We start from the raw sequence: 25,562 nt of genomic DNA on the forward strand, positions 1-25,562 counted from the left end.
AAAACTTGGCAATGTAGTAAAATATTTGAGATAGGCATAGCAGAAATGTCCCTTAGGCCCCAAAATGAGCCCCTAAGAATCAATAGTAAAAAGATGAACATCCCAAAAGAAAAATAAGTAAAGGCTAGAAACAAGTTTCAAAAGAAAAGGTGCAAATGAAGCTGTTCAACAGACAAACACTGGAAAGACTGAAAATTAATTTAGAGAAGAGGCCCTTTAGTGCCTTATTAATGGAAAATAAACTGGTGCCATTTGATAACATACATCAAAATTGTGTATGTGCTTACCCTTCGATTCAGCAATTCTACTTTGCATTATCCATCTAGAACAGGCACAGGTCTAATCACTTTGCCTACTCAGTTAATATTACAATAGCCCTATGACATAATCCTACTATTATCTGCATTTTACAGGTGAAGAGTCTGAGGCCCTGATGACTGGCCCAGGGTCACATGGCTGTTAGCTGGACAAATGTGGATCTGTACACAGACATCTGCCACTAGAAACTGTGTTCTTAACCTCTGACACTCTGCTGCTTCTCAGACAATGAAAAGGCATATTAAATGCAGTCAGAAAAGAACTGAGCAAATCCAGCACAACCACTCGACACAATGCTGTAAAGCATATGAAAATGCTGCATATCTGTATACACTCGCTTACTAAACAACTGAAAAAAGCATGTAACAAAAAGAAATATATAGCATTATCTCATTTTTGTAAAACTATACACAAGTATATGTGCAAAATCGTGGGCAAATGATTAGGCTCAAAAATCTCATTATTTTATTCAAATGGTGAGTGGATAATTCCCATCAAATACAATATAGACTATCTTATAGATTGTTAACCAGAAAATCTAAGAAAACGGGATAAACTTAGGATGCACAGTGTTGGAAAATCAGACACAGTAAGAATAACATGTAAGTAAATAATTTGCCAGAAACCATAGCCACCTTATACTGAAGAGATTCTACCTTTCTTCAGTTTATTTGATCAAGCAACAAAAACTCAGTGGTTACATGACAAACTCAGGTGCTTAGAAAAAATGTTAATTGCCTTGAAGAGGAAAAATAAATGAAAAAGTATGTCTCTAGAAATGAATGAGGATCAGCACAACTCTGAGTAAGAAAAGTAGAGCAGGGTCTGGAAAGGGTATCTCAGACAAAGAGAAACAAAACAGACTCAGTTGTCCAGGGTACAAATGGAAGGAGAAATACATATTAGAGAAACTAGACACTGCAAAAGAGAGTTGAAAAATGGCTAGTGGCATGAACAGCAGCGTATCAGTCAGAAGGCAGAGGAGAGAGGACGTAATACAACTGAGGATGTGCCTCGACTTACAATGGGGTTATGTCTGAATAAATTCATGGCAAGCTGAAAATATCACAAATTGAAAACGCATTTAATAGACCTAACAAACATCACAGCTCAGTTTAGCCTACCTTAAAAGTGCTCAGAACACTTTCATTAGCCTACAGTTTTGCTAGGCTTTTAATCATCTAACACGAAGGCTATTTTATATGAAAGACGAATTTCTCACATAGTTTACTGAATACTGAACTGAAAGTGAAAAACTCAATGGTTGTATGGGTACTCAAAGTACTGTTTCTACTGAATGCACATCACTTCACACTATCATAAAGTTGAAAACTTTATGAACCGTCTTAAGTTAGGGACTGTCCACTTTTCTGAAATGTTGAACAAGTAAAATTATCTTTTTTAAGCTTTTAAGATTAATTAATACAGAGGTGATACATGTTTTGTCCTTTGATCAATGTTTATTAGGCTCTTTCGATTTTATAAAAAAACTAACTTTATAAAAGCAATCTTAAATCCTAAATAAATTCTTCTAAATCACTGCAATTGTGTATAACTACTTATAAGAACTCAGGTCATGAACACACCTTTCCATTGTTAAAACAAGAGGGGTGGGCTAAAATAGGAGTACAATGGTGACAAGAGAGGAACTGAATTTATAGTCTAATTTCAGCCAGGAAGCAACTTCTGAGGTTTATCCTTTAATCGAGTACCGTCTCTCTCTCTCTCTCTCTCTTTTTTAAGACTTATCCCCTGGCATTTAGGTCCCTTGTCTCTAAACAAAGTGAAAGCTATGTGAACAAGACAGACACAACTTATGCATGCTGAAAATTTTCACAACTTGAATTTATAGGTTATCAAATGAATCTCTTCCAACAGAAGACAAATACAGCCTTACAGATAATCAGCAAAAATGAACACAGGAAAGCACGCTGGAGAAAAAGGTTTAATAAGCTGATGGACATTCATTACATAGTTTTCTTGTTATATTCAAGCAAAAAATTACTGTGCCCCATATAGGGTAGTCAATCTGTACCTGTGATAATATATTTTGTAAAGGAAAGAATAACAATGCAGTTTGTACATTCTGGCATTCCCCCTCCATCTATGGAAGAAGATGGAGTTATTCTACCTGGCTAGATCCATGCAGCTATCTGTAAGGTTGGTAGAAGAATTGAAGTACTCTCTGCTGGCAGCCAGAACCAGGTCAATACTCTTTTCGTAACTGACCCTGTAGGGGGGTTTCCCTTTATGGGCTACACCGGCTGGTGGGTTTGCTGAGCAAGCACTGCAGTGCATCATCTGCCCGGCCAGGTGGATGTTTTCAAGGTGACTAGAGCACAGGAGGCTTTCCGTAAATATCTGGAAAGAAGAAGAAACTGGAATTAGGAATAAAGAGGGAAGATTCAGTTCTCAATGAAATGAAGGCTCTGAAATCCAAATGAAAGAAATTAAAAAGACATCCATCCTAGAGGTGGTGGCTGCACAACACTGAAAAGGTACTAAATGACAATGAATTGTATACTTTAAATGGTTAATTTTACATTAGGTGAATTCCCCCCCAATTAAAAAAAAAAAGTCAATCCTTTAGAAAGAAGAAAGAATAATTTCATTGGCCGAACCAAAATTAAGCATAATATTTTAATGTATCACAATAAATACTTGGGTCAAGCATCTGAAGTTGATATTCAATAAAATCAGGATTTATTAGACATAGTGTCCCAGTCTAAACAGGGCCCATTTTGCTTAAAACTATTTTTAACCATTTCTACTTTTTTTTTCTAATTTTCATTTTCATTTTTGATATGGCTTCTTGCTAGGTTTCCCAGGCTGGTGTCAAACTCTTGGTTTCAAGCAGTCCTCTCACCTTGGCTTCCCAAAGTGCTGGGATGAAAAGCATGAGCCACTGCACCCAGCCCCATTTTAATTTCTTACAAGAAAAATATTTAACTGTGATACATATAATTCATACTACCTTAACATATCTGAATTCAGTCTTATGAACTAAATAGCTATGCCATAAATGCTATACTTATAACCAGTTATCAAAATTATAATATATTATAATGTTGAGTTTAATAACTTGCATATTACAAATTATTTAAATAAAACAAGAGACACTGAAGGTATTCATACAAAATCATTGTACTCTACTAGGCAACTAACAACATCAATTAACACAAAATTAATTCATAATTGAGACTGTTTATGTAAACAAAGCAATCCTTTTAAACATACACTAATATTATATATAATTAATATAAGAAGTTCCCCCAAAATGCACTTCCCTGTCATGCTACAGTTGGATGAAGATAAAACAATAGCATGTAATGGAGAAGCAAGAGTTTCAATATAATTAAGAAGATCATCCAACCTTCATAGGATGCCCTTATTTTCACTTCTTTGTGTCTAGGCTTCCTGCAGAAGGCATTCTTAGACAGATCTTTGCTAAGATGTCTGATGAAGATAAAAACACTGTATCTAAGAGGGATCCACCATAAAACAGATACTCTGACAGAAAGCAAACTATTAAAGAGCAACCCTAATCACTTATATCTGACAGGTAAAAATGGCTCACAATAAGTCTAACCCGAATGACTTATATGTGACAGTTTCTCCATATCTCTTTGGTCTACTCAAGTAAGCCCTAAAGAGTCAGTGTCCAATACTGAAAAAATACATTGTCCTAAATCTTGAAAGTGTTTGCTAAAATGAACAACATAGATTTCTGTTCTATAAGCTATATATAAATCTTCATCTAACATTTTCAAAATTATGCCACCAAAGTTTCAAATTATTTTCCAAGGACAGCAAAATCTAACAACCAAGTCACTAAGACAACACAGCATATTTTAAATTATATTTAAAATTTTCAGTTTGTCAAATCTGTATTACTGTCTCCTGGAACCTTTTATAATATGCTTTTAAAAGTTTTTTCAACAAGACAGACCCACGGACAAAAGTAACTAAAATATCAAACCTAATAAAAAGGTGTTAAAATATTTTTTAAATGTAATATGATGAGTTGTTTTGATAGATTACTCCACACTAAAACTAATTCAAATGTAATATACTTACTGCCAATTTTGCAATCAGAATCAGAAATAAGAATGTATCAAAATAATGCCACTCCAATGTAAAAACACTACCTCAAACATACTAGTTAACAGTTGGGTTTGAGATCTCATGTGCATACAAATTATTTTCTAATGAAGCTGGTTTCAGGTTTTGCTTTAGATGCAAAAGGGGAAGACACTAGCACTTATATGTGGTCAGAGACTGTAATCATCAATATAAACATTACAGTTATTGATGCATTTAAAAACTTGAAATTCAAATATAAAACTATTTATTTCTCAATAGTCTACATTGGCACTCTTGTTCAAATCACCCTGAATTTAAAAACCAAACAATTTCACAATGCAGAGGCCTATTTTTACAATTCTGATTTCATCAGCGGGTCATGTTTTGTGATATCAGAGCAAAGCGACACGAGAAATATTCTTTATGATTTTGAGACTGGCTTATTTAACAAGAAAATTCAAATTAAAAAACTCCTTTTAGACTGCATCTTATTAAAAATGAGTTAGGTTATTTTTTTCCATACAAACGAAATACATATATTGGTAAACTGCCTCTGACTTGGAGATTTTACATATATAAAATGGAAATATATATACTGGTAATCTGCCTCTGACTTGGCAATTGGACACACACACACACACGTGTATATATCTCTTCCAAATTAATGAATAAATGCCCCTGGATTACACTCCCAGTCAGCTGACAACCATTTCTTATATATCTTTTATATTCCATACGTTATAACATGCACTAGGGGATATGAGGGCACACATGATATAGTAATGCCTGTCTAGGAGCTGATGACCAAACAAAAGAAATGCACAAACAAATAACTACATTTTAAAGAAAGACTATAGTAGAAGCCATTTATGTGGAAGGACAGAGGAAGGAATCCTAGAGAACATAGTGAGTGAGCTGAGTTGTGAACTTTATTAGGAGTTTTCTAAATAAAAGAAAGAAGAATAGATTGCAGGCCAAGAAAACAAAGTATGCAAAGTGACAGAACATGAAACAGCATAGTGGATGGAGAAACTGATGACAGGCTTGATGGTGCTACTGCAACATAAGGTACATGGCTGACAGCGACAACACTGGAAGGGGTAAGGGGGCTGGCATCCTCTGCAGCTTTCCATGTCATGCTAAGGAGCAGAGCTACTTTTTGATTACGGATATGGAACAACAACAGATTTTTAGCAGGGCTGTGTCATGGAAAGATTTGTTTTAGAAAAATAATCTTTATCAGTGTAAACCAGAAAGATGGAAGTAGGGAAACAAGTAGGGAGATTGCTGCAGCTCAGCAGAGAGGAAAACAGGACAGATTTGAAAAATGTTTTAGGTAAGTTTTAGTGACCACCAAAACTATGCAAGTGAGAAAAGTCAAATACAATTCACATTTTCTAGTTGATGATTAACCCACTGAACAGACAGCGTTGCAATGAAAAAAGACAAGGGAGACGGGGGCTAAGCAAAAAGTGTTCAACCTATAAAGCACTAGTCAGTTACCAGCTATTATTAAATAGTATTACTTCCAGTGTAGCTTATGGTCATCATTCTTGCATCCAATAAACCATAACCATCAAAATGGTTAAATTTTTAAAAATCGTGTTTGGTTCTAGAGTTACCTCATAGCAGGCATCAGCATCTAGACATGTGTACACATTCTGCTGCATAGTTAACATGTCCTGGAGCAACGTTCTCCAATGGGACTCACTGACAGGAGGCTGCCTGGAAAAACGCGTAAGAAAGAGAAGGAAAAGGGAAAGAACAATTAATAAAATCTCTTTCTTCAAATGGTCAAAAGGTAAAAAAAACAAAAACTGGTACTACCACATCAGCTCCCAAATGATCAAAACGAATATATCTTCTTTAAATTTACAGGAAAACACTTGGATTAAAGACAGAGGGGAAAGTTGGGCAGCTATGCATCAATGCTAGAGATGCTGACAAAACAGCCTGTCACAGCCTGAGCAGACACAAGGCTGGGATGGAACTGAATGGTAATTACAGTAAAGGCATGAAACTGTGAGCTTCTAAGGTAAGATGAAGCACTGCAAGATAAATCAGCTTTGATACAGCAGAAAAAGCACTTGATGACAGAGGTTCGTTTTAGATTCCAACTTCATCACTCTGCAATCCCCATCAAGGAGTCTTCTTGACTTCAACTAAACATTCACACTCATAGGACAACTGCAGGCCACCTTTGCCATCAGTCTGGAGGACAAGAACCACAGCTCACCAGCAGAGCTGCATCAGCTGCTTCTTACAGTGAGAGTATGGGCAGTGGTCCACAAAGCAGCTCACAGAGCACTCCAGGAGTTATCTTCCCAGGTGACCGCCCCAGTACAAGAAGCTAAAGCCTCAGAGAGTAGTTGTTGGTGTTGCTGTGTCTGGCTTAGGAAGAAGCTACATGTCCTAAAAGAGCCAACATCTCCTGCGACACACTCAGGCAAGCCCACAGCATAAACTTTCTATCAGGTATTTCTAGTTCATTTACAGTTCCTCCAGGCCAGAGGCAGTTTACCAATCAGGGATCAGTTTTTTTGGTTTTTTGTTTTGTTTTGTTTTGTTTTTTGGTGTTTTTTTTTGGGGTTTTTTTTTTTTTTTTTTTTTTTTTTTTTTGAGACAAAGTCTCGCTCTGTCACCGGGCTGCAGTGCAGCAGCGTGATCTCGGCTTACTGAAACCTTCACCTCCCGGGTTCAAGCGATTCTCCTGCCTCGGCCTCCCAAATAGCTGGGACAATACGCACACGCCACCATACCTAGATAATTTTTGTATTTTAGTAGAGACGGGGTTTCACCATGTTGGCAAGGATAGTCTCAATCTCTTGACCTCATGATCCGCCTGCCTCAGGCATTACAAAGTGCTGGGATTACAGACATGAGCCACCATGCCCAGACCTTCAGTTTTATCTAAGTAGTGAGGCCTATATAATCTAGTTGATTAAAAGCCACTTTATACTGATTTCCAGAGTTATAGAGCTAGGAAATTAATCATCAGATTCTCCTACAGAAGGGGAAAAGGTTTTGCTACCAATTTCACCCAGAGTCACAAATTAGTTGTATGGCTGTGAGCAAGTCATTTAATATTCCTGACTTTCACTTTCCTCACTGAAAGCCCACCTCAAAGACTGATAAGCAATAAATGAGATTAATTTTGACAACACACAGGCATTGAAGCAACTCCTAAATATGAGCTAAATTGTCCATGGATTTGAATAAATTTTCTAATCTCTCTGAACTTTAGATTCCCTTTTTGTATAGCATAAACATTAACTTATACTAAAAAATATGAAAAGACCCCCTCCCATTTTTCTGGTACGTAATAAACATTCAACAAATGTGAATGAATGAAGTTACAAACACATCTTGTTTCTTTTTTTTATTTTTTAAGTCACATATATAATACTAATATTGTTTCCAGTAGGACAGAAAATATGCTGTAATTCTCTCTGCCTCTCTCAAAAGTTCATCTTAAATATACATGAGTATGGAATCATCATTTATGTTTACTTTCTATTCTTGACAGTCTACATAATCATGAATATTATTCAAGAAGAGCAAGTTTTTGTTTTAAGTTTGTCAAATACCAACTAGATGATGTTTCTTTTCTGTGCATCTTTTTATTTTTTATCTTTTATAATGCCTTTAAAAATCATCACTATTTCCAAACACTATTTATTAAAAACAAGGCAGATAGATTGGATGTGTTTAACAGTTATTGCTATAGAAAAAGTATATTATTTGGGATCATTACAGTGAAAAATACAGTCTTTAAAATTTTTAATAAGCACATGTTTGATTTACCTATGCATTTTATATTTATTATACAAAATGAACAACTACTCTTGTTCCATATGTAGTTAGGTGTAAGAGAATACTTTTTTTCTTCCAGCACACAAATACACAAAACAAACTAATATATTTGCAAGTATTTCAGGAAAATTCATGAAATGTTTCCATTTGTTTGACCTGGTATGTGAACTCTTTGAGATCTGGAGGGGCTCTTTCAGATTTCTTACAGGCAGAGAAGTAACAGAATGTTTGATGAAGTGACTGTCCATCTTGCACCTGCCTGATAAAATCAGACTTAGGCACTGTCTAGCTGAATTCAAGTTCTTACAGCCCAGCTGTTCTTCTGGAAGCCATCAACACTAGAGCAGATAGTATTAATGTTTTCTCACACATGGCTAGCCATAAGTAAAGGTTCTAATTAAAATAAACTATTATGTATTATTTACAAGGGTCTTCTTAAGAATATATTCAGCAAATAAGAATCAAGACTAGAACTTGAAGAAACTAACCAAGAGGTTTACAAATTAACAGACTCGTCTCTGAACATAAATGCATTAGTTGCAGCTCTGGAATAAATACGGATTTCCCAGGGAAGAATAGTAGTATATTCAAGTTGGTAAAACACATTTGTGACAGATTTGCTGACATCTGCCACCCTTTAGAATATGTATAAGAATATTCTATAGGTACTTAGGGCCAAGCCATGAAGTATGCATAAAATAATGAAGATTCATTTCAAGTAGACTACTATGAAAACAGGCATCATATTCTCTTACATATTCACAATAAATCGATTATCATGAGTACAAATTAACTTCAGGGACTCTGTAAGTATTTAGGGAACTGACTCAGGGAGGGGACAGTGGTAGGTAATCTAGCAGAAATTGCAATGCTTTCCTGTTGAAAAATAGATTCTAGAGTAAAATCAGCATGATCTTGGAAATACTGGCCATCCATTTGTAGCTATGAAGAAACCCTAAGGCATTTAAATAGTCAAAACTACCTAAATTACCAGATAGAGCCAGCAATATGTAAGTTCCTAACCGAGGTGTGTGGGGGCTATAACATTTGCACTGGAGAAATTATTATCTAGAAGGGAATGACTATAGTATAGTTGCAGCGTAACACAGCATAGCTGCAAGAGACAGATAGTAAGACAGGTAGATACAAAATGCTAGGGAATTTCTGGCAAGGAGAATTCAATTAAGCTTGGAGGAGCCAAACGAGGTGTCCTGGAAGAGGTGATAGAGCAGCTCTTACAAAATAGGAAGAAATAGTAGGTGGGGTGCTGGACTGTATTTTTTCTTTGATAGTTGGGTTCAGGTAAATCTCTAAGTCCTACAAATTAGGGGAAAAAAAATCTTTCAAATAAGTTCCTGAAAAGTTGCCTTTACTTAATTCTACTCCTTCAGGATTAGTGCTTGAGGTAGTTTTTTTCCTCAACCTTCTTTACATTTTTATGTAGTCTCCCTACAGATCTGGACTTTAACCTTCCCATACACACATGGGGATCATTCTGAAATCCCTAACTCCAGTTCCAACTTCTCTGCTGATCTTCATGTTCACCTTCACAGCAGCATCTCCACCCACCATCCGGAAAGCACCTCAAAGTCATAGATAACCTTTATTATTTGCTACATTCCTGCCCAAAAAACTAATACAATAGGTCAAAAAGTTGTTAGTTTCTTTATTGACCATTTGTATATCATCTAATTGAAATGTCTTTCAAGTCTGTTGCCAGTTTTTCTTTTCTTTTTTAAATATATATTTGATGTACTATGTTGCCAATTGTTCTACAGAGTAATCTGTTAGTTCTAGCATAGCCTCCACAGCCTGTATAGACAGTCTTTTCATAATAATTGAGTGTACCTCCCATTGGACCGGGGAGGTACTATATCTTTTTCTTTGTAAGCCAGATATCAAGCATAATACTGACACAAAATATGTCAAAATCCATAATAAAATATTCATTAAATAATGTAAACAAACAATTCGTAAGTAAATTATAAAGTGAATACTAACTGTTCAGTTTTCCTGTCTCTGTTAAAACTGGATCTAAATGAACTTCCAAAGGAGAACTTAGCAAAATTTCTAATTTCATTAGAATAGATGATCCCAACAATACTGAGCCCCAGTGGTAAGCCTGCTGATATAATCCAACCAGTATTGGCTCCCTTTCCTTCTGTCTCAGTTCCCCATTCTCCTACTGATGCTTGGCTAGAATTACCTTCCAAACAACTTATGCTCTAATCTTAGCCTCAGGGAAGCCCACACTGACAGAAGAGTAATGCACTATTTCTTCATTTAAGTACTGGCTACAGGGGTATGGTATGATCATTTTATAAAAATGCATGAAGCAGTACACAACTGTTTATAAAAAGAAGTTGATAATACACCAGAATCCAAGTTATCTGATTCCCAAGTCAAGATAATTTCCTAATATGACTTCCTTACAAGAATTTAGAAGACATGAAACACACAGATTAAGGGAGAATTCCAGAGATTTTTACATTCAGAAAAGATTGAGCAAAAGGAAATGAATTAACTCTCCAGCCTAAAACAAGTAAAAATACGCAAAAATATTGAACCTCAGTGAAAGACAGTGATCCCTGAGAAATAAAGACAAGTCTTCTTATCTTTTTTTGAGACAAGGTCTCACTCTGTCACCCAGACTGAAGAGCAGTGACACAATCATGGCTTACCGCTGAGAGGACTTTTAAGACTATACCAGCTTACTGCCTTGAGAAAGATTCCAGGCCACAGTACAAGGATAAATCTAAGCCGAGAGTTGTGGACACCTTGCATTGAGAAGACAGAACTGCAATTCCAGAGAAACCAAAGCAGACAGAGTACACGCACAACAAAGTACCAGGGAAGACACAGCAGAACTGAAAGAAATTCCCAAGATATGCAAAGAATCCCCACAAATATTCAGGCAAATAGAAGCCATAAATGCCTGAGGTAAAACTGCGTGAGGCTAGGAAAAGAAAACATGTCAAGTTCACACAGGCTGGAAAACCACAAGACACACAGGCATTGAATAGAGTCCTAGCTCAGTTACAGGGAATAATTAGTCCTAGAAGGAGCTCTTCCTGCATCAACTGCAAGAAGCAAAAGGATTAAACTGTTTGCAAGTAAATTAACCATGTCCCAGAAAAAAGTATAAGAATATTTATGCTGAGTGAAATAAACAAGACATAGGAAGAAAAATATTGCATGCTTTCACTTATATGTGGAATTTTACAAAATCAAATATAAAGAAATAGACACCAAATAAAAGGCTGTGGGGGCGACAAACAAGGAGATGCAGGTCAGAGGACACAAAGTAGCAGATATGTAGATGAATAAGCCTAGAGGTCTAGTGTATACCATGAAGACTATAGGTAGTAAAATTGTCCTGTATATGGGATCATGCTAAAGGAGTAGATTTTAGCTGTTCCTGCCACAAAAACAAACAAAATAGGTAACTATGTGAGATGATGAATGTTAATTTGTTTCACTATAGTAACCTTTCTACTATTTACATATACCCCATAACATCATGTTGTATACCTTAATATACAAAACTTATTTTTTCAAAAAAGAAAATTTATAAAAATACAAAAATATGATAACATACAAGTAAGAAAAATTCATAATGCCTAGTATCCAATAAAATTACTTCGCATTGAAAATTAGCCAGGCATGGTGGTGCATGCCTGTAATCCCAGCTACTCAGGAGGCTGAAGCAGGAGAATCGCTAGAACCCGGGAGGCGGAGGTTGCAGTGAGCTGAGATCATGCCACTGCACTCCAGCCTGGGCCACATAGTAAGACTTTGTCTCAAAATATTATATTTTGCATGGAAAGAAATAAAAAATATGATAGATAATGAAAAAAACATTATTCAAAACCTACCCGGATATTAGATGGGTAACATAGATGTTAGAAAGACGTTTTTAAAAAGAAGAGAAACATCAGAAAAAGCAAACATTGGTATTAGAAAAACAGACAAGAATGTTTTAAAATGTATTACAACTGTTTAATATATGTTCAAAAGGCTAATGAGACATGAAAGTTTAATAAAAACCAAAACTGAACTCTTAAAGGTTAGAAAAAGTCTCAATAAAAAATATAATGAATATACAAATTGATGAGACATTAGTGAAAAAAAGATTTAGTGGACTCTAAAGAATAATGATAGAAATTACCCAAAATGAAACAGAAATCCATAAGAATATTAAAACAAATAAACAACACAGTATTGGTGAGCTGTGAGGCAACTTGAAAGGTCCTAATAGATGTATAATTGGAGTCCTGAAAGGGAAAAAGCAGAAGAGAAAGGAGGAGCAATATCAAAAATTTTCCAAGCTGGATGGAAATTATAAACCCAAAGACCCAAGATCCAAGATGCTTGATGAAGAAAACTACACCATAATATATCAATTTGAAACTGATATCAAAAAGAGAAATTCACAAAAGCAATTTAAAAAATGAGAAACACAACAAAAATAGATTAAGTCTGAGAGCAGATTTCTCAATTAAAAAAATGCATGCTAGGAGACGGTGGAGCAATTTCTGTACTGTAGTATACTAAAAAAAAAAAAGTCAAATTTAAATTGTACACCAAGTGAAAACATTCTTCAGAGAAAAATGTGAAATAAAGATTTTTTTTAACAAACAAAGATAAACAAATGAATCACTGGCATACTAGTACTCCAAAAAAAAAAAACAAAAACAAAAACAAAAAAAAAACAAAAAAAAAAACCCAACAACAACATTAAAGGAAGTCTTCCATACAAAAGGAAAATAACACCAGCTGGAAACACAGGTCTACATACAAGAATGGTAAGTGCCAGGTATGGTAATTACATGGATAAATATACAACACATTTTTCATATTATTTTCATCACTTTAAAAAACAGTTTACTGCTTGCAAATAATAATATGGTACAAAATGGAGTTTTTAACATACATCAAAGTAAATAATATAACAACAAAGAAAAAAGCTTGGAGAGGAGAAAGTATATTGTTACAAACTCATATCATAGATTAAAAGCAGCAATATCAAAGGAAGATCTACCTTCCTGTGACAGTGTAATCTTTTATACAGGAAATTCCATGAAGTCTGCAAAGAAAAACTACTAGAGCTAATATGTAAGTCCAGAGAAGTTAGAGAACATAAGATCAATAAATCAAATAATCAACTGTATTTCTCCACACTAGGAAGAAACAATCTGAAAATGAAATTAAGAAAGTAATTCCTTTTACAATAGGACAAAGAAAGAATAAAATACTTAAGAATAATTTAACAAAACAAATTTAAGAATAGTACACTGAAAACTACAAGATCATCAAAAGAAATTAAAGAAGAACTAAGTAAAGAGAAAGACATCCTATGTTCATGGATTGGAAGACTTAACATTGATTTAGGATAGCAACACTCTCGAAATTGACCTATAGATTTCATGCAATCCTCATCAAAATTCCAAATGAAGAAACGGATAAGCTTCTTCTGAACTTCATATGGAACTACAAAGGCTGTATAATGAACAAAACAACTTTGGGAAGAAAAAAAAATACAAAGCTGGGAGACTAATGTTGCCTAATTTCAAGATTTAATCGAAATTTGCGATAATTAACACAGTATATAGTATTGGAAGAAAGATAAACAAACAGATCAATAGAACAAAATAGTCAAAAAATAGGTCCCCATATATACAGAAAACAGATTCAACAAAATTGCAAAGGTAATTCAGTAGAGAAAGGATAGCTTTTTCAACATACGGTGTGGAATAATTAGCTATAAAAAGTTTTTTGATCCATACCTTGAACAATAAGCAAAAATGGACTCTCAAAATGAGTCATGGATCTAAACATAAAATGTAAAACCAAAAATTTTGCTGAAACAGATAGGAGAAAAACATTGTGGCAAAGCAATAAAAAGAACAAATTGATTAAAAGGCAGATTTTTAAAAAGTATACTCTTCAAAACACAAAGGTAAGATAATGAAAAGATAGGGCAAAAATAGGAGAAAATCTTCACAAAGAATATATCTAATAAAAGGACTTGTATCTAGAATATATAAGAAAACTTCCAAACCTCAATAAATAGAAAAATAACTCAGTTTTAAAGACAGGCAAAGAAAATATGCAGACAGCAAATAAGCATATAAAAGGATGCTCCATATTAGTCACTCATTTAGAGAAATGTAATTCAAAATAAAATTAGATACCACTACATACCTATTCAACTAGCTAAACTTTCAAAGGTTATAGGAGAGCAATGTAGGATGTAGCAACAGTAACTCTCCTACAAGACCGGTAGGAAAGTAAAAGGGTACATAACCTTTAAAAAACAGTTTGGCAGTCTTTTAAAAGTTAACTATGCTCCTACCAAATGGTCCTGCCATTTCATCCTTAGGTATTTGTCCAAGAGAAATGAAAGCGTATGTCCACACAAACACTTGCATATGAAAAGTCACAGCAACTCTGTATTTGTAAAAGCCAAAACTCAAAATAACCCAAATGTCCATCAACAGGGAAGTAGTAAACAGGGTGTGAAAAATCCATACAATGAAATACTATTCAGCAAATAAAAAGAAAGAGACTACTGGTCCATGACACAACATGGATGAATCACAAAACAATTATACTGAGTGAAAGAAGCCAAACAAACACACAAACAAAAAAGTTACACCGTGTGATTAATTATATAAAACTCTAGGAAATGTAAAGTAATATACAGAGGTAAAGAAAATAGATTAGTGGTAGCCCTGATGAGGAGAAGGGAACATGATGAGGAAAAGCAAGAAAGAATTGTAAAGGAGCAATCAAAAATCTTTCAGGGGTATTGGATATGTTTATTATCTTAATCATAATGAGGTATAAACATATATCAAAACTTATTAAATTATACTTATACTTTATGTGCAGTTTATTATTAGTTACAACACAGTGAGGTTGTCAGAAAAAGAGAAATACTTTTAAAAATATTTAAAATTAACTGACCCAGTATCAATTAATTTTATTACTCACTTCCGGCCGGTGTGCCTAGTCAATCTAACCATCAGCTTGCGTGCCTCTTCTGAGCTAGACTGAGTGTTTTTAACAAATGAAATTGGTTTCTCAAGTCCATGTTTTTCCAAAAGCTCTGAAACACTGTAAGTGAAAAAAGAATTATTTAATGTCTTGCTAGCAAACAAAAAGAGTCTCTAAGAATCTAAGGCATATTGGTAGCACTTCAGTGTTTAGAATTAAAAAGAATTATCACGGGCTGGGCGCGGTGGCTCAAGCCTGTAATCCCAGCACTTTGGGAGGCCGAGGCGGGTGGATCACGAGGTCAAGAGATCGAGACCATCCTGGTCAACATGGTGAAACCCCGTCTCTACTAAAAATACAAAAAATTAGCTGGGCATGGTGGCGTGTGCCTGTAATCCCAGCTACTCAGGAGGCTGAGGCAGGAGAATTGCCTGAACCCAGGAGGTGGAGGTTTTGGTGAGCCAAGATCGCACCATTGCACTCCAGCCTGGGTAACAAGAGTGAAACTCCACCTCAAAAAAAAAAAAAAAAAAAAAAAAGAATTATCACATAGTATAATGCAATTTTACATATAACATTGATTCTCAGCAAAAAAAGAAAAAATCTAATAATTATATGACAAATCTTACCTTTCTCATTGACTTTTATTAGAATGTAGTTGGACTAAGTAGCATACTAAAAGAAAGCATGACATATCTTTATCTCAAAAGCTTTTTGCCACTTACCTGTAACCTAAAAGCATCATGTCAGTAAAATAAGCCAAATCTATACTTTCAGTACAGTTTTAACTCTTATTAATCCTATTAAGTATTTTGTTATAGGCAAGACTACTAGAAAAGCAAGAAACTATGAATGTTAGAGTTAGAAGACTCTGGAAATCATCAAGCTCATTCTCTGTCAATAATCCATTGTATAAATATACAAGTTATGTCAAAAATTCTCTGTCTCATATGAATCTTCTTGAGATATCCCATTCCAGAATCATCAACATCGTATATCTGACTCACAAAATCTCACATTTATCAACTGACTACTACAGGACTGAACAGAGTCACTGGATAAAACTCAGTAACTCTCCAGAAAATAAGTTTCATGGGTAAAGTTGCCTGGTATTATGTATATTAAAACATTTATCAAGTATCTGGGGCTATGAGGTGGAACAGGAATAAAAACCTCTTATTTGGAAAGCACAGTAAATTAAACTGAATAGTGAAACCTAAACATTGCCCAGAAACCTGCAGGGTGTTAACTGTTTCCTTGAGGTATTGATAACATAATAAAACTACCAGGACCACCTGTGGTTATGACCACAAACATGTGATGAAATAAATTACGTTTATTTCATTACATCTCTTTGAGCTATCTCTTCTCAATTTTATTAGCAAAATAAAGGTAACTATGCAGATTTGTAGAAAATGAATTTACATTGACTCAAACCACTAAGCCTTAGTCAAACTAAACTGAATGTGTTAGGAAGGTAGCAGGGAGGAGAGGCACCAGCTAACCTAAAATAGGAAAAGCTGATTTAGTAAATCAACATTTTTCAAGAAATACAACTGTATAACTTTCAGAACATAGAATAACAGGAATAAAGCTAGTTAATAATAAATACAGGTCTTCAGGAAACTGAAAAGTTAATTCTCCATTAAACTCAAATATTATGATACACAAAAATATTCGGTTCCCTTAAAGACAACTTGAAATATTTTTACAATAAAGCCCGTTAATCTGAATAAGATTTCTAATCAGTAGACTCCAAATTATCATATATACTACTATTAGTAATGTCATTAGCTATAATTTCTACAACTATATATTGGAAGACCAAAGTTTATTATTCTTAAAATTTTACTTTTAATACAATACTTAAAGGTACATATTTATATAAACATAAAAATAAGTATTAGTAAACAATATCAGACATTCCTACAGGGAAAATTAAGACTCTTTCAATCTCCAGAAGAGATAGTTTAACATTATATTATGACAGTAAAGAATATTACTACAGTATTACATAAGGGTTCTAATGCAGTTTGACATAATGCAAATAGTCAATTGAATGTATTGTGCACTAAAAAGGAAAGTTAGTGTAAAAAACATTGTTTGCTGATCAAGATGCAATAATTGCTGCAGGAACTAACAGTTCTTATGTGCTTACTATGTATTAGGCACTTTAAATGCTTAATCTAATATTGATTTCACAATTTCATGAATTAGATATTATAGACAAGAAAACCCTAGGCCCAAAGATCATACAGCTAGTAAATGGCAACGTCTAAATCAGAACATGCGTTTTTAAGGACCATGTTATTATTCTATCACTCTGCTATAACAGGGGTGCAGTGTATTTATTGTTGGGAAAATTAACTCCCAAGACATCAAACAAATATGAGATCAAAACAGAAACAATGACTCACAGGCAGACTTAACATGACATTTCTTGGACAAATCGCCTTAATAAGCATGGAGCCAAAAAAACTGTCATTTTTCTCACCTGAGAATTTGTTCCAGTTGGTCTACCATGTCATGAAGAGTTGTGGTCACCTCTGTCTTATCACTAACAAATTAAAAGAAGAAAAAAAAAGCCCTTTAGTATTCACTTTTTAAATAAAATACGAAAGTTAATAAAGTGAAAAAAAGGAAAGATGTTTCTTTTACATGTGATGTATAACAGTATTAACTGATTATTAATGATTCCAGAGAATAAGATAAGAAATGCTAGAGTAAAACAACATTCTCTGTTACAGATTAGTCAGATATAAGCAGCTATTTTCCAGGGTACTTTAGGTTCAGTTGTGCTTAGAGGTAAAAAAAAAAATATTATAAATCAATTGTTTATTTAAGAAGAGGTAAAGGATAATATCACTACTTACTACTGTTCTTTTAAACCAATAAAATAGATTTAAGAAGAGGCATAGCCATGTCGGCTTTCTCCTAGGCCTATCTCCTTAGGATACCCTCCTCTCCAGAAAGTTTCCATTAGGATTCTCTATACTCAGGAAACTTCTTCTCATAGCCATCCCCTGTGCATTAATGGAAGGGAATACCATCCATTTCAATGTTAAGGAATCAGTCAGAAGTATATCCATCACATAGATAATCCCTAGTAGGGAGTGAAGATAAAAAGCAAATGCTTTCTGAGGAAGCCAGCAAGCAGGGACTAGGAGAAACACTATCATGGGAAAGATCACAAACTAATAAAAATGTGGCTGACAGGGAAGATTAAGTACGGCACAACATACGTGCAAGTGAATACGGAGAGATGGCGAAAAAGCTTGTAACTGCTATAAAAGCCCTCTTTCAGCCTACACAGCCCTGTGTCCCAAACACTCTCAACTGAGAAACACTGCCCCTGTCACCTGCAGGTACCTTCAATGCAATGCTCCACCTGAATAAAAGCAAGATCTTAGGCTTTTATTTACTTTTTAAAGTATAATTTCCATTTTATTTTTCTCCAGAGAATAGTCTGTCTTCATTCTTTAAGGACTCAGCTCCTTTCATGGGCTTTGGTGGAGGTCATGGGGCAGCCCCTGCAGTCAAAATTGGTGTGGGGGTGTTCGGTCCTCGCGGGCCTCACGAGATTGATTCCTGACCACTTTGCTGTGAATTGCACAACCCACACAGTAACATAGCTTCACATACAGCTTGGGAAGCACATAGGCATCAAAGATGCTCGCTTCAGAAATGTCCGTGCCTGCTGCGGCCTCTACTATGTTTCAAATGATGACTTTCTTAATGCCCTTGTCCTTGGGCATCCATCGGGCACAGTTCATGCAGCAAACAGGCTGCATGCGGCTGCAGTCCTTTTGGCACAATCACTTGTTCTTTCTTTTCTTTGTCATCTTGGAGGCCCGGACCAGAGAGAGCAATGGTTTTATTAATAAGAAGCCTAAACAAAAAATCTTTGCCTGGTCTTAGAAAACTAAAAATGTCCTACTTTGGACAAAAAAAACCCTCATTATTTTTAAAACGAAAAATCTGCCTGGTCTAAACGTCTTTGACAATTATCAGTGCAAATTTACAAAGATAACACTATATGTTTAAACTAAGCTTTAGGCTTTGAACAAGAGTGATGAGTGGGGTATGGTCTACTTAAAGTCCTTCAGAAGATTATTCATCAGAGCTAACTTCCCTTGCCATACTCACGCAGTGTGTGTGTGTGTGTGTGTGTGTGTGTGTGTGTGTGTGTGCGTATGTGGTTTTTTTCAGAGGCAGAGTTTTGCTCTGTCACCTAGGCTGGAATGCAGTGGCATGATCATGGCTCACTGAAACTTCTGGCTCTTGGGTTCAAGCGATCCTCCTGGCTCAGCCTTCTGAGTAGTTGGGACTAACGGTACATGTCCAGCTAATTTTTAAATGTTTGTGTAGAGATGAAGTCTTCCTGTGTTGCCCAGGCTGGTCCCAAACTCCTGGACTCAACTTATTCTCCTGATTGTCCTGCCTTGGCCTCCCAAAGTGCTGGGATTACAGGCATGAACAACTGTACCTGGCCTTATACGGCAATATTTTTTTAAATTATCATTTTACAGCTCTATTATAATCATTTGTCATAGCTATTAGAGAACACAATGTTCTTCCTTTGTGAAATGACATTCACAAACATAATGAGTAAGGATTTTTTTAGCCAGATTAAATAATGTGCCTAGGTAAGATCCACAAAAATTTAATTAGATTAAATGAGTGCTTGCTCATTTCTTAAAACAGAAAATGGATGTATTTACAGTTTACCATTTGATATTTAACAACTATTTTAACTACAAAAAATAAACGAATAATCACTGAGAGAATATAAATTAACAAACTTGGCATGAAGAACAGAACCACGCAAAATATTTTGAGCCCTATATTTTAACACAAGGCAAATTTATAATTACAAGTTACTTAGAAAATGAGAAATCATTAAGAAATAAATGGAGTAACAAGAAAATATCAAGCCATTTATTGTGTTTACATAAAAAATGTTAGCTCAGAAACCATTAATCTAAGGCTAAGAAAAGCTTTTGGCCATGTATACATGAGACGCATTTCTTAGCTTATACACTATTCAAAAACAAATATGTTAACCCGATAACTGTAATATCTACATAAAAACATGTTCTTTTAATACCACCATCCTATTGATACCATGACAATCTCCTCAAAGTAGGCAAATAACTATTTAATAATTAATAGATAAGCTCTAATTGATATTTATGCTAATTGAGCTTACTGGAAAACAAAGCCTAAGATATTTATTTTTAAGAGTTATGCACACCAGTTGGAAGTCAATAATTTTGCCTGGTCGACTTAGGAACAAGAAATGAGATATGAAGCTGACAAAGAAACCATAAGGTTCCCACTGAGCCCAGTAAGGAAGAAAATTTCTGCCACTCCAGCTCTCAGAGGAAGGAGGGGCTTCTCCATTTCCTGTCACCCTCCAGGGAGGAGCAATTTGATTACTGCCACACTGATAGCCTTTGGGTTGAGGTTTTTTAATGATGGAAAACAACATTTTGCTTCAAAAATCTATGCATATTATCTAGTTTACCTGCCTTTGGCTGCCTACTGAAGGCCTACAGTTCTCAGAGACACACTTGCTATACTCTGCTGCTCTCTACTAGGGATGTGAGGTAGCCTGTGTTCACAAGGATACAGGTCTGAATAATAAACAGATGTTGACTCCACTCTGATTTACCTTTCCCTACATGAAGAAGGAAGGAAGAAAAGAGAGGAGTACAAAATAAACTTACCAAGGAAAAAAGGTAAGAACATTGCCCAAAGGTCTGAAGGTTATGAATTTACAGAATGAATTAGACCACTAAATAAACCACATTTACATACAAAACAAAAACAACTTCTCATGCTATTTCCATACACTGAAAAGGATGATACTGAAATTTTCTTTTAAAAAAATGCATATTTAAACAGGTATTATTCAGAATGCCACTGAACTTCTCAAGGATAGTGGAAAGAAAAGACAAGAGTAAAACCTTCAAAATTCACAGGATAAGGATTCTATGATTCCATATACAATTAAACCTTCTACCAAGTGTTTAAGTGTGCAATTAAGGTATTTTCCTAATATGTGACAGTTTTTTTAAAAAAATCTCTCTCAGGCAAGATTTGAGAGGAAGCTATTTGACAGTATTAACCATCGAAATGAGGAAAAAATGAAGAAAGAAGATAGGAAAACCAAGAAATGCAACATGTCACACAAAAGAGAGGCAAACAAAGTCCCAGGATAACAGCTATCCTAGAAGAAAAAACTATCAGTGAAAGCATTTGCTGTTTGAAGACAGGTATCCAAGGATGGGAAAAGTGGGCAGCAAACAGCTGCTTATTAGCCGGTATTACTAATACCAGTCTTACAATTCCCTCACTTTAACTATGGTCATACATTATTTATATTTAAAAATTAGAGGAATATCATTCCCCTTTGGCCTCCTTTATTTTAGAATAGTGCCTCCCCATGACCCCACATTTTGTCTTCCTAAATGATACTAACTTTTTAAAATAAAAAGACCAATTGACACATAGAAAATCCCACATTCAGTGTTCGTCTTACTGCTTCCTTCATGGTGTTATTTGACTTGTCTCTTTATTTCCCGTATTAACTGCAAACTAGAAGTTCAGTCTAAAGGACTGATTAGACTCAGGGTAAACAACTTTGGCAAAAATATTTCTTAAGGGATGCTGTAAGACCTGGTGCTTCATACTGCATCACATCAGGAGGCATGTACGGTAAGGCTGTCTAACTGTAAGTGAAGCCACACTTCATGACTTAGTTAAGATGATGGCAGTTAGACCTCAACTTTGAAATTTAAAAAAAAAAAAAAGTCACTGGAGTAATACTTTGGTATCATGCAAATAACCTTTTCTCATTAATCTTTCACCTAATTTCAGTACCATTAATAACTGCATGAATAATTATTTCACAGTAGACTGCAAAATTGGCAACTACCATTTGCTTCATAAGAAATATAAATTTCCTTTGGTCAGATATGAGCCTGCCTCCCAAAATAAAAAGAAGAAATAGGCCACACCTGAATTCCTAGCACTTTGGGAGGCCAAGGCGGGCAGACTGCCTGAGCTCAAGAGTTCGAGACCAGCCTGTGCAACATGGAGAAACCCCATCTCTGTTGTCTCTACTAAAATACAAAAGAAATTAGCCAGGCATGGCAGCATGCACCTGTAGTCCCAGCTCCTTGGGAGGCTGAGGCAGAAGAATTGCTTAAACCCAGGAGGCAGAGGTTGCAGTGAGCCAAGATCACCTCACTGTACTCCAGCCTGGGCGACAGAGCAAGTCTCCATCTCTACAAAAAAAAAAAAAAAAAAAAAAAAGAAATAAAAATCTCCTTCAAAGAAAAAGGAAAACAGAGAAAAGAGGGATAAGATAAAAGATAAAAGGAGAGCAAAGAGAAAGAGAACACAGAGGATAGGCTACCTTGTCTAAATATCTGATTTTACAAATCAGGAAACTAATGACTAAAAAAGCAAAGTGACTTGACTAAAAGTTACAAAAGCTTAGAAACAGGTCTGCCAGTATTCACCACTCTTTGATGTGTTGTTATTTATGTCTCCAGATATGAAAATTATCATATGTACTAAATTTAATAGTGGGATTAAAAGAATGATTGTCACCTGACTTCTAAAGATAACATATAAATTTGACTTGTATACAACTAAATAATCCAAAAGCATATTGTATACATTTCCATTTAAACATAAAAGTAGTTAAATATTAGGTATATTCACTACTTAACAGAATTACTATAGGCAAAGGCCAAGAACAAACAATTCACAGAATAAATATAATTAGTCCATAAATATGAAAAATGCTTCACTAAAAACACAAGTTAATTACTACCTATTCACTTTTCTATAGTAGTTTCTGTGGAGACGGTGGCAGTATTTTTGATTTTCAATAGAAAATTACAATGTTCGACAAAATTCAGAATTTAATTATAATTAGAGTAGAACAAAATATTGAACTTCCCATCTATTAGTAGGACAAGAAAAGTTTAACCTAGGCAATAGGACTGCAGATGATTTCATTTTCTTCGTTATGTTTTTTGACATACCCAACATTTTCTAAGGTAAACATTTGGGGAACCATCATTTTTGGTTTAATTGTTGGAATAAAAAGACACAAGAAGACTGGCAAACTATAGATTCTTACCCATATCCTCTTTCTGGCAGACATTCTAGTATGTCATAGCAGAGAGAGAGTTGGTCATTTCGTTCACAGTTATAGATGCAATCTAGTGCTATTGCCATCAGTTGGTCCTGATCAGGAATAATTTTTTGCTGCAGCTAGAGGAAATAAAGTATGTTGTACTAAATGTCAACAGATTTATAGTCAATTTTTCCATATCCCAGTACTACTGTCAATAGAATATTAAATAGTACAATTAATCAACTATAGAAACAAGTCTGGATTTTTCTTTATAGATTGGTGAGGTCTTTAATAATTCTAACTGAAATCACATCTTAATTACAGAATCAACTATAAAAGATAATTTGTAACCCCATAAGCTATGTATCAGCTGAAAACAGATTTTTCAATTTATGACCCAGTGAATACAGAAAGAAGAAACACTGTGAATTAAAAAGGCAATTCATTAAGAACATTTCTAACTCTGAAGCCAAATTCTATGTGTTTCAATTACAAATTATATAAAATTCCTTAACTAATATTCAAAGATGTTACAACTTATTACTTTTCAGTAGGCATTATATATTACTCATTTAACTACAGAGTGCTAACATTCTATTCAAAAGAACTCTAACTGTAATGCAGTAATAAGCAAATCACAGAACCCATTCCACACTTCTGATGCACAAAGATGGCTACCTAGGGTCACTTTCTATACAGAACAAAGCATTTCCTAGTGCCAGTCACAGATTCACATTCTTGGAGTATTTTCCAGGATACAAAAATAGCCAATCGATGTTTTGTTTTTCTCATCTATAAAGAGATGATACCTTTCTAAGAGGACTACTGCGAGAATTAAATAAATTAATAAATATAGAATGTGTATATTATTGGCATCATAGCGACCAAAATGAAGGTAATTTTCTTAGAACTCTCTTCAACAACAAAACAAATCTAAGATAATTTCCATAATAATAGTCTATTGGTTTTCAATGCTTTAGTAGAAACTCATCAATAAACACAAAAGAGACAGGAAAGTGGTGAAGAGAAGCTACCAAACGAGGCTCAGTAGAAAAAAATCACATCCATGGACGTAAAAAAGAAACATTCAAGGTTACCAGGAAAACAAAGTTTTCCAAAGCTGCTGAATTAAAGGATTTATACACATTTCTTCAAGGTACAGTTGGCTCTCCATATCTGTGGCCTCCACTACCCTGCATTCAACCAATTATGGATCCAAAATATCTGGGGAAAAAGTATCTGTACTAAATATGCACAGACCATTTTTTCTTGTCATTATTCCCTAAATAATACAGTATAAACACTATTTTCATAGCATTTACATTTTATGAAGTATTATTAAGTAATCTAGAGATGATTTCAAGTATACAGGAGGATGTGCTTAGGTTATTGCAAATACTGTACCATTTTGTATAAGGGACTTGAGCATCCATGGATTTTGGTAGCCTAGTGGCAGAAGGGCTTAAGAAGGGCCCTAAAGTAAATCTCCCACAGATACTGAGGGAGGAATGTATTCATTTAAAAAACGTCATTTGACAAAGAGTTATCCAAGGTTGCAAAGTGACTAACTGGTAGACTACGAACAAGCTGAGAATAATAAAAGTACTGTTAAAAATTAATAAAAATAGCTAACTTTTCCTGACTTATTTTTCTTTCTTTCTTTCACACACACACACACACACACACAATACACATTTTTTGTGGGGGAACATACAGGGCCTCACTATGATGCTTAGGGTGGTCTCAAACTCCTGGCCTCAAGTGAACCTCCTGCCTCAACTTCCCAAAGTGCTGGGATTACAGGCATGAGCCACCGCACACGATCCTCTGATTTCTTACTGTGTGCCAGGTACCATTTCTAAGTGCTTTGTGTGCACTAATTCATAAGTCTTCGTAACAATCCTATAAAATTAGTACTAGTACTATTCTCATTATACATAAAGAAAAAACAAATGCCATAAGAGGTCAAATAATTTGCCTGAACCCACAGAGCTAGTAAGTGGTAAATCCAGGATTCAAGCCAGGCAATTGGCTCCAGAGCCTAAACTAAGCAACACAGGCTCTCAAAATCCTGCATTCAGGAAAAATGAAAGAAACTGAGAGAAGATATGGCAATAAAACACTCGTGTATGATAAGAAAATAACCCAGGAATCTAAAAACACTGAAACCAATTTCAGTCAAGGAACACTTTGG

General features: G+C 34.9%; 1 protein-coding gene across 3 annotated transcripts in view; it reads right to left on the bottom strand.

The window, feature by feature from the left end:
• Positions 1 to 25,562, bottom strand: part of NBAS (NBAS subunit of NRZ tethering complex) — a 420,713-nt gene that overhangs the window by 241,399 nt on the left and 153,752 nt on the right. For all 3 annotated transcript variants that reach the window (XM_074394213.1, XM_003935214.4, XM_074394217.1), the window contains 5 exons: positions 23,372 to 23,505; positions 17,708 to 17,770; positions 15,211 to 15,333; positions 6,024 to 6,126; positions 2,450 to 2,679 (listed from right to left, as the gene is read on the bottom strand). In XM_074394213.1, the coding sequence (XP_074250314.1) occupies positions 2,450 to 2,679; positions 6,024 to 6,126; positions 15,211 to 15,333; positions 17,708 to 17,770; positions 23,372 to 23,505 (653 nt within the window). The remainder of the gene's footprint in view (positions 1 to 2,449; positions 2,680 to 6,023; positions 6,127 to 15,210; positions 15,334 to 17,707; positions 17,771 to 23,371; positions 23,506 to 25,562) is intronic.

This window comes from Saimiri boliviensis, chromosome 1 (assembly GCF_048565385.1).
Source record: "Saimiri boliviensis isolate mSaiBol1 chromosome 1, mSaiBol1.pri, whole genome shotgun sequence".
Classification (NCBI taxonomy): Eukaryota; Metazoa; Chordata; class Mammalia; order Primates; family Cebidae; genus Saimiri; species Saimiri boliviensis.